Raw genomic sequence first — 10419 nt, forward strand, 5'->3', positions numbered from 1 at the left:
TTTCCTGATGGACTTCAGCTACTGTTTGGTTTTAGTCTTCATTGAAATTTCATCAGGAATCGGATCAGAACCAGAGGTCGATTCGGGTCAAACTCTGAACACTCGTAAGACTTGGTTTTGCCGTGTCGGCAGGTTTGAACATCTGGTCAACAGCTGTTGATTCATGAAAGTGGAAGTTTTTGATCCGACCTCACCAATCAGCTGCAGCGGGTCAAGTCGACCCGGTCAGAGGAACCAAAAGATTCTGACTTCAGCTTTTCAACACATCAGCAGATATCTGTCCTGTTCCACGCTGACATCACCGCTAGATTCAACACCCGGACGCACGTTTGTGCCTTTATGCTGTTTATTCTGCTGCTAGTCGCCTAACCTAACCCAACCCTCACCCCGCGGTGCCGGGTTAGGGTGAGGGTTAGGTGAGGGTTAGGTTAGGGTGAGGGTTAGGGTGAGGATGAGGGTTAGGGTTGGACCATAAGTAGCTTTAACCTCATCTCTGGGAATATCCATCAACATGTTGCTAACGAGGAATTCAGCTTTAAGCAGGTGTTGACAAATGTCGATGGCTTCGTAGCCTACACCCGTGAAAATGGGGTCGACGCTACGGGACGACGCATTGCATCATCGACCAGAACACCTGTCGGTCTCTGTGTGCGTTTGATTTTGAAAATCTTTATTAACAACTTCCAAACAAACAATTTCTTGACTAAATTTTCATTCACTGCTTTTCACATTGAGGCTGAACATTCAGAGCAGGAATAATTCTCATTTATCATCTTTAGACGAACTGCTTTCCTGTGAGGAGACACTTGAGTCATTGTTCCGCTGCCTTCTCAAAATTCCCACACAGCAAAGGATTGTGGGTAATATTCTTCACCGACGTCTGCATCGGCGTGGTACTGGGCCAAGTGTGGGTCAAGGATGCAAACGTGCTCGCACCCCTGGACTGGAACGCCCAAATGAAGGGCGTGAGGGTGGAAGTGCGGGTTTTGGGATTGGGCCTGGGTCTCTGGGCAACTCATAATGGACGCCATGTTTCCTTCTACGGGATCCCGTGAGGACAGAATTCATTTACTGATTGAACAAACGGTTACAAAAGTTTTGCCATTCATAAACGTTATCTCACACACTGCCAGTGATAAACGAGGGTCTGGCGCGCTTGTCCTTTGAAAATTGCGCTCCCAGGGATTTTTGACCCTAATGGCCATCCGTTGGTGAGGTCTTACTTGAACACAAAAATTCTGCTTGCTTGCAAAGATTTCGGTACGTATACTGCCCCCTGCTGCCAGGGGAAATACTCACCCTCACTCTAAAGAGTGAGTTTATTAATAATAATTTTTATTTGTAAGCGCCTTTCAGACCCTCAAGGTCGCTGAACATCAGAATTAAAAGCAGTAGACAAATTCCTCTACTGTGGGATCAATAAAGCCTATTCTATGTTATAAAGTAAAGTTTAGTTAAACCAGCTGGTTATGGTGGTTAAACACAGCCAATCAGAACATGGCATGATCTAAAGCAGGGGTCACCAACCTGGTAGCCCTTTGTGTGGCTCAGTACCCAGGAAGTACCTTCAGCTTCACAACGGTCGGTGACCCCTGACCTAAAGAGTGACAAATAAAGTTTTAATTCAAACCAGAACAGATGTTAAAGTTTGTGTTTGTGTGGAAAAATGAAGACAAACTGTTTTAATCCAGTAGATTATGGTGATCAGCCAACTCCTAAACTAGGAGCCGCATACGCGCGCACACACACACACACACGCACACACACACACACACACGCACACACACACACACACCTGAGTCAGCAGAAGGTCAGTGAGAAGTCCCCATAAGTCCTAAAAACGAGCATGTGTGTTTAAAGAAAGAGGAAGTGGTGAGTTTGTATAAAACGAGCCGCTGCAGCGGTTCTGATCATCTTCTGATCGGATCAGCAACCCTCCAGCAGAACCTCTCTCCATCTGAGACGTGAGTTTATTATTTAATACAACCTTCTTTAAGAAAACTTTCAACTGTTTTAAATAGAAAAGTTTGATGGTTTGTTCACAAAAAGAAATCAGAACATCTCAAGCCTGTAAAAGCAGCGAGTAACCAGTAACCAGTAACCAGTAAACCTTTAAAAGTTCAACCATGAGTTAAAATGTTTCCAGTTCTCATAAACAGCCGTTATATTCATGGAACTGTTTTACTGATTTATTGATCATTTATCCCGTCGTTCATTTCTGTTTATTTAATTTATTTTCTATTTTAAAAATTTTTATTCATTAATTAAATAATTAATTCATCCTTTTTATTCACTAAAAGCTAAAAGTTTGTCACTTCTAATATTAACACTCAAATTCACTGGTGTGTGTGTGTGTGTGTGTGTGTGTGTGCGTGTGCGTGTGTGTGTGTGTGTGCGTGTGTGTGTGTGTGTGTGTGCGTGTGTGTGCGTGTGTGTGTGTGTGTGTGTGTTTGCAGCCTCCACTGACAACCATCCACCATGTCGTTTGCGAGCTTTAAGGGCCGCTACCAGAGGCCGGTAAGGTCTTGTTCCCACATCTCACCCAGTTCTGAGTGAAGAACCTGAGTAACTTCTGAGGCTCTTTTGTCTCTGATGATCTCCAGGTTCCGACCACCAACCTCATGGTCAACGAGGAAGACTTTGACCGTTTTGAACAGTTGGACGATGACTCGGACTTCATGCCCCGAGCTCCTCCTCCTGGAGTTGGTGAGGTCCAGTTAATTTCAGGTTCTGCTGCTGCTGCTGAGGCTCTAGGAGTAAAAACGTGATGTTCTCTTCCTGTTGTTGCTTCCTTCAGAAGCGCTGAGTGTGGTGGGTGTCAACACCAGGCAGGACCTGAACGAAGGGCCACACAACACCCACGATTACGTCACCAATCAGCTAGTGGTCCGACGCGGGCAGCAGTTCACCATCGATGTTACCTTCAACCGCCCTCTGACACCACAAGATGACTTCCAGGTGGAGTTCCTGATTGGTGAGTTTGAATCCTGATCTGTGCTCTGATTGGCCGGTTGGGGGTTTATTGACAGTGACTATAAATCAGCAGCGAGAAGCTGCACATTTTCCTTTTACTCTAAAAACACTCGCTAAAGACCGCTGTCCCTTTGAGAAAACACGAGTTTACCCATCAACTGTTGGGTATTAACAGCATCTTTACCTTTGGTAGATGTCTGCATGGTGAATGAACCCATATTAGTGAGGAGTTGTGTTTTTGTCCCTCATTTGGAAAGGATTACCAGCCATCATGTTAGGGAACGTTTTAGTCAGAGATGTGGTCAGGCTGTCGCTGTCCACCTCCTGTGGGTCCTTTTGTGAGTCAAAAGTAAGATTAGAGATGACCTGTTGGTTTCTTTAACCCTCTAGGCTCTGACCCCTCCCCCAACAAGGGCTCCCTGGTGGTGGTGACCTTTGGGAACCGTCCTGGTGGATCGTGGACGGGCCAGATTGTTGGCGCTCAGGGCCCTGTGACGTCCCTCGGCATAACGCCAAACCCCAGGGCTATCGTGGGTTTGTATCGTTTATATGTGGCTGTGAGTGTGGGAAGCAGCCTGCAGCGCACCGATAGAAACCCTGCCACCGACCTGTACGTGCTGTTCAACCCCTGGTGTCCAAGTAAGCACCCAACCCCCACCAATAGTTAGGTTGTTTTGTTAGGAGCTAAAACCCAAAACTGAATGTGATCTTTCGCAGATGATGACGTGTTTTATCCTGACGATGCTGGACGCTACGAGTACGTCTTGAACTCCACCGGTCTGATCTACCAGGGAACGAATACGGCAGTGACGGAGCGCGGTTGGGTTTACGGACAGGTGACTCCGGTCCAGGTAAACGTATCATGAACTAAACGTTTTAATGAGTTTTGTCTTGCTGCCCTGCAGTTTGAGGCGGGCGTTTTAGATGCTTGTATTTACATCTTGGATACCTGCCGGATGCCCATCGATAATCGGGATGATGTCATCAAAATCGTTCGAACAGCCTCGGCCATGGTGAGATGATGTCACAGTTAGACGACAAATGTTTTTTCATGGATAGTTTCTTACTCACTGGTTTCTTATCTTCCTTTCACCAGATCAACTCTCAGGATGACAATGGAGTGTTGGTGGGAAACTGGGGAGAGGATTTCTCCATGGGAACGGCCCCAACATCCTGGACTGGGAGTTCTGCAATTCTGCTCCAGTACCACAACACTGGTGCGCCTGTGTCGTTTGCCCAGTGTTGGGTTTACGCCGCAGTCCTGAACACCTGTAAGACCCTGCTCTGGTCAGGTTTCCATTTAGGACATCCAGGAAACAAACAAACTGTTGTTTCTGTCCCTTTAGTCCTTCGCTGCCTCGGCATTCCAACCAGACTCATCACCAACTTCAACTCAGCCCACGATAACAACGGAAACCTGAAGATCGAACTGATCTTCAAAGCCGATGGCTCACCGGACCGACGCAACACCAGAGACTCCATCTGGTTGGTCCGAGCAGCCTGATTACAAATGAGAACCTAATAAAACTAATTAAGATTTACTTACCCATAACCTAAACAACAACTTTTTTTCATCCAGTTTTTTTTAATATATGTTGACACTAATAATCAACCTGAACTGATCTGGCTCCTCCGCAGGAACTACCACTGCTGGAATGAAGCCTTCATGAAACGTTCAGATTTACCTACCCAATACTCCGGCTGGCAGGTGGTGGACGCCACGCCCCAAGAAACCAGCGATGGTAGGACAGACAAAAACTAAAAGACAAAACACAAATGGCTGATTGACAAGTTTCTTTTTGTGCTGAAGGTTACTTCCGCTGTGGTCCAGCTGCCATTGCTGCTGTCAAAGAGGGTGACCTGTGTTACCCGTTTGACTCTGGCTTCGTCTTTGCTGAGGTTAGACAAACCAGGAACCCAAGTTTTCCAGGTCCCAGTGTCTTTAGAGACAATCAGCTAATCTGAGCTAATGGCTAGTTTTAGCCAACAACTAGGAGCTAATGGCTAGTTTTAGCTAACAACTAGTCTGAGCTAATGGCTAGTTTTAGCTAAGAACTAGTCTGAGCTAATGGCTAATTTTAGCTTACAGCCAGTCTGTGCTAATGGCTCGTTTTAGCTAACAACTAGTCTGTGCTAATGGCTAATTTGAGCTAAAAACGAGTCTGATTAGCTTCAATGTCCTAAATCTCAGGGTTGCTACATGGTTGTTTACATGGAATGATGTGATTATTTAAATGGAATCCCATGCTTCTATAGATGTCCAGGGTTCAAGTTATTCAGGAGGAATTTATTTCCCTTCTCCAAAGCATTTGGCATGAGGTCAATTATCAAATGTACACATACAACAAACTAGAACAATACTCAATAAATACACAAGTCTGTTGTGTGAGCCTTAAAGAGCAACTGCAGTCAATAATTTATATTTTTGTTCTTATTCACATTTTATTTTGACATTCGTTTGTTTCAGTTTCCAGTCTCCAGCCTGCGGGTCTGGATTAATAATCTGCTCAAAACGGCACTCCTCAGAGTTATACTCAGTTCCACCAGTAGGTGGCACTAATACAGAGAACTGAATTAGAAATTCTGTTTTGGACATTATAATTATATAAAATGAGAACAAACACATCTTCCAGCAACAGGGTGATTTAAGCTCTATCTATAGTCAACAGTGGGAGTGAGAGGGAGAGGGGAAAGGAGATCCAGTTAGCTAGCTGCAGCTAAAGCACCCCAGAGACATTCACTTCATGGTTTAAAATTCTCCAGTTCTCCCTAGCAACCAGACATGATTGGCTGTTCCAGCTACAGCTCAGGGGCGCTTATCCGAGCCCCAGGCGTGATAGTAGTGAGTCTGTTTAATGAGAGACAGCTGGTGAAATAGGTACACACAGTTAGGCAAAGCTGACTCATTTATAGTAAATAAATGTTATTGTTTTATATACTTTTTAAAATTTTAACTCCATTCACATCAGAGAGGGTGGCGCCCTAGTGCCCCCTGTGGACGAGCCACCACTGGTTTGGTGTGTCAAATTTACAAATGTCTTATTTGGAGATTCAAACTGGAACCCACCCAGTGTCTTGTTTTGTGCCTCTCAGGTGAACAGTGATGTAATATACTTGAAAAGCGATCGTTATGGCAACATGACTCCGTTCCGGGTGGACACAGCTTATACTGGAATCCTCATGTACACCAAAGCTGTGGGCAGCTGGTCTCCTGAGGACATCACACACAACTACAAGTATCCTGAAGGTAACAGCTGATCGCTCGTACGACAGCACCAGTCTGAATGGTGAAGGTCCTGAAGCGCAGCGATGATCCTTGTCTGCAGGCAGTCCTCAGGACAAGCAGTCCATGGCTCGGGCCGAACAGTACGGATGTCAGCGGGATCACTCCGACGTTCCTGCTGGGAAGCTGACCCTTGACATCACGTCTGAATCGGTGACGTATCCATCAAGGATCAAACTAAACAAAGGTGTTGTTTGTGCCGCAGGAAAACGTGTAAATAACGTCACAGGATGTAGAAATTTAGAGATAACAGATTTGAACTTGGTGAAAAACAGTTTCAGCTTAAAGTTTCATCAAGTTGCATTCTGGAACATGTGGAAAGTTTTCCAAAAGAAGGCTGAATTCATTCTTTGAAACGTCAGAATTTTCTTTATTGGGACATTAAAGACATCTAGAAGGTTAGAGGATCAAAGGTGGGTCCTGATGATGAGCGGCTGGAGTTAAACCGGTAAATGAAGCTTATCTAGGATGTCCTCCCATCCAGACTCTCGTCGGGCAGCCTGTGAGGATCCTGGTGACCTTCTACAACCAAAGTGAGCTCCATAAGACCGCGAAAGCCCACATAGAGGTCTCCATGGTCTACTACACTGGAGTCGTATCAGAGAAGTTCTGGATGGAGGACTTCACCCTTCAGCTGGAGGCCTTCCACAGTGAGCAGCTGGAGTGTGTGTGTGTGTGTGTGTGTGTGTGTGTGTGTGTGTGTGTGTGTGTGTGTGTGTGTGTGTGTGTGTGTGTGTGTGTGTGTGTGTGTGTGTGTGTGTGTGTGTGTGTGTGTGCGCGTGTGTGCGTGTGTGCGTGTGTGTGTGTTCCCAGAGGTAACACCAGGTGTGTGTTCCAGACAACAGCGCCATGTTTGAGGTCAAACCTCAGGACTACATCAAGTTCATGGGCTCCAAGGCCTACCTGCACATCGTTGTGACTGGACAGTCGGACACGGAGACCACCTCTCAGGTGAAGGTGGTCAGCCTGAAGCCCCCTCCAGTCAGCATCGTGGTACGCTCCACACCGTTCACCTGGACATCACAGATTATTGGTTTAACGAGAGTTAATGAACCGTTTGCCAGGTCTGACTTTCACCAACAGCTGAGCAGGTTTCAGACACTAGGAGCATGTAGCCAGAAGATTAAAGTCCACTTTGAAAGATGGAGATTTGAATGGGAGGTCCTCAAGGCTGTAGTTTAGGCCCCATTTGATCAACAACATTAGCATGAAGGTGTCTACAGACACATTTCTCAACCTCCACCTGATGGGCATATCCTAGGAACCATGTTGTTCAGAACACCTTGTCTCTGGTAGGGTCTCCTCTTAATGAAGGGTGAGAGAGAAGAAGACCTGTCATGTCCGCCCTGAGCGCGACCTTGACCCTGACCCCTGGTTTTCTTGTTTTAGCTGAGTGGACAACCCCAGCTGAACCGGGAGATGTATGTCACCGTCTCCTTCAGGAACACCCTGAACATGATGCTCCACAACGCCAAGATGATGATCGAGGGAGCTGGTCTGATGGACACCAGAGTGTTCAACTACAGGTAACCTCCACCCAGTGTCAGCTGACCCACCAGCAGGCGGCGCCACTCATGGATCTGTGTGTTTCAGCACCATCGGCCCATTCGCTGAGGTCTCCCAGAAGGTGAGGTTCATCCCCCGGAAGCCAGGAGTCAGAACCATAGTGGCTCTGCTGGACTGCCAGAACCTACCAGAGGTACTCACCCAGTGCTTCATGAGCATCTTCTCCATCTTCTCCAACGTTTCCATGCTCCCAGAGTTGACCTCGTTGGCCCATCAGGAGGTTCACAGATAAGAATGTCTTGTACCGGTTAAAACGGCTGCAGGACCCTAACCCTGGATGAATTATTTGGGTTTAAAGAGGCTAAAAAATTCAGAAGTTTCTTCAAAAGACCAAAAACCAAATAAAATCAAACACCGGCTGAAAAGGGACCTGAATATTTATGAGTTATGTGTATTCTGGTTTTCTCGTACAGCAGGCATCTGATCTGGTCTGACATGGGAACGCCCGCGGCTGAATAAAGGCTTACATCAGCTTTATTGTCTTTCTGTTTCAGGCGACCTCCATGGTGGAAGTTCGCATCCTGCAGTAAACATCCCAAGAATCACAACAATAATCATCGCTTTCCTTTTCCAAATCACTTTAAAGCAGAAATAATGATTTTATTCTTATTTTCTTCCTCAGGTTAGAAGGTTTTTCCTTCAGTTTATTTAGTTTGAGTCCCTTTAATAAAGCTTTCATTTTTCACTTATTCATAAATTCATCAAACATGAAATCAAACCAGATCAGTGGAAGATGCTGCTTCATTAACTGTTACAGTAAAGCTTTGTTGTAAACAAACACTTTTATTGTTAAAACGAAGACCATGCTTTCTTCTAATGGAAACATGTAGCGCAGCATCTTTACGTTTTAGATTTAAATAACATTTTTAAATAATTAAAACTGAAATAAAAACTCAAACTTTATTTGTACAAATTTTACAAAAATCCTGTAAAATCTGACTTTTTTTTTCAAAGTTTTATCAGGTTAAAAACCTTTAAAAATCAAATCTAGACGTTTATTGTGAAGGACAGGAGAAGGAACCAATCAGAAGAGCCATCAGACCCAGGCCCCGCCCCTTCACCTGATGACTGGAACAAACCTCTGAATTAAAACAGCTTCTGTGCTGAGATTTTTTCCTGACTGCCTCTGAACTGAACTGATTTCATGTATAAACAATAAAGCAGATTTCAAACTGAACGTTTTATTCATGTGTTGCTGCGAGCGGCCACCAGGGGGCGCGCTCACTCATGACATCCTTACTGAACCACAAAATGACCCCTAGGGGGAGCCATTGGTCCTTTACTCCCTCACCTGAACACACCTGGAGGTTGTTTGGACCTGAACTCTGTTCAGCAGAAAACATTTAAACCTATGATTACCTGATGTTATTATGATAATGGGAAAAGGTGTTATCCCAGCTACATCCCAGCTACATCCCAGCCACATCCCAGCTACATCCCAGCCACATCCCAGCTATATCCCAGCTATATCCCAGCTGCATCCCAGCTACATCCCAGCCACATCCCAGCTACATCCCAGCTACATCCCAGCTACATCCCAGCTGCATCCCAGCTACATCCCAGCTACATCCCAGCTACATCCCAGCCACATCCCAGCTATATCCCAGCCACATCCCAGCTACATCCCAGCTACATCCCAGCTACATCCCAGCCACATCCCAGCTACATCCCAGCCACATCCCACATCCCAGCTGCATCCCAGCTGCATCCCAGCCACATCCCAGCCACATCCCAGCTACATCCCAGCCACATCCCAGCTAGATCCCAGCTACATCCCAGCTACATCCCAGCCACATCCCAGCTACATCCCAGCCACATCCCAGCTACATCCCAGCCACATCCCACATCCCAGCCACATCCCAGCTGCATCCCAGCCACATCCCAGCTACATCCCAGCTAGATCCCAGCTAGATCCCAGCCACATCCCAGCTGCATCCCGGCCAGATCCCAGCTACATCCCAGCTACATCCCAGCTACATCCCACATCCCAGCCACATCCCAGCTGCATCCCGGCCAGATCCCAGCTACATCCCAGCTACATCCCAGCTACATCCCACATCCCAGCCACATCCCAGCTACATCCCAGCTACATCCCAGCTGCATCCCAGCCACATCCCAGCCACATCCCAGCCACATCCCAGCTACATCCCAGCTACATCCCACTTCTCAGGACATTTTTTATGCTTTAAATTCCAAAACCAGAAGATTTTCTTCAGGCTTTTTCACAGTTTAAAGATTTTACCAGGAAAACACATTTATCTTCTCCTGAGACAAACCTTTTGCGTTTAATCTGGTGAAAGTTTACGTTTACGTGTGAGCTTTTCATCATAAATCTGTTTTCTGGAGGATTTTGTGTGACGAGTATTTTTGCTGCAACACGCCAAGCCCCGGAGAACCCGCTGGTCCTGCTGCTGCAGACTGCATGTTAAGAAACTTTGGCTCATTCTAAATAGTTTAGAAACGAACTTTGACCTTTTCCAGATTGACTGCTGGGCTGTTGCAGAGTTCACACACACACACACACACACACACACACACACACACACACACACACACACACACACCTGTATGCTCCGGAGCAACTGAACCTGCAGCTG

The 10419-nt window shown here is 46.2% G+C and overlaps 1 protein-coding gene across 1 annotated transcript; it reads left to right on the forward strand.

Moving 5' to 3' along the window:
- Nucleotides 1-1894: 1894 nt before the first annotated feature.
- On the forward strand, nt 1895-8571 carry LOC107395342 (coagulation factor XIII A chain). The gene is made up of 18 exons (XM_054736161.2): nt 1895-1964; nt 2457-2517; nt 2604-2706; nt 2798-2974; nt 3364-3612; nt 3691-3809; nt 3879-3986; nt 4070-4244; nt 4320-4458; nt 4612-4715; nt 4784-4872; nt 6067-6220; nt 6300-6409; nt 6741-6906; nt 7095-7249; nt 7646-7782; nt 7850-7955; nt 8317-8571. The coding sequence occupies exons 2-18, from the start codon at nt 2479-2481 to the stop codon at nt 8350-8352; spliced, it is 2166 nt and encodes a 721-aa protein (XP_054592136.1). The 5' UTR covers nt 1895-1964; nt 2457-2478; the 3' UTR covers nt 8353-8571.
- The last annotated feature ends 1848 nt before the right edge of the window (nt 8572-10419 follow it).

The sequence above is a fragment of the Nothobranchius furzeri genome, chromosome 7 (assembly GCF_043380555.1).
Source record: "Nothobranchius furzeri strain GRZ-AD chromosome 7, NfurGRZ-RIMD1, whole genome shotgun sequence".
NCBI lineage: Eukaryota > Metazoa > Chordata > Actinopteri > Cyprinodontiformes > Nothobranchiidae > Nothobranchius > Nothobranchius furzeri.

Excerpts from the sequence above, each read along its gene's own strand:
- LOC107395342 (XM_054736161.2), top strand. The coding sequence starts at position 2,479 with ATGTCGTTTGCGAGCTTTAAGGGCCGCTACCAGAGGCCG. Across the intron at positions 2,975-3,363 it reads CCAGGTGGAGTTCCTGATTG|GCTCTGACCCCTCCCCCAAC; the intron begins GTGAGTTTGAAT and ends TTAACCCTCTAG. Across the intron at positions 4,873-6,066 it reads CTGGCTTCGTCTTTGCTGAG|GTGAACAGTGATGTAATATA; the intron begins GTTAGACAAACC and ends TGTGCCTCTCAG.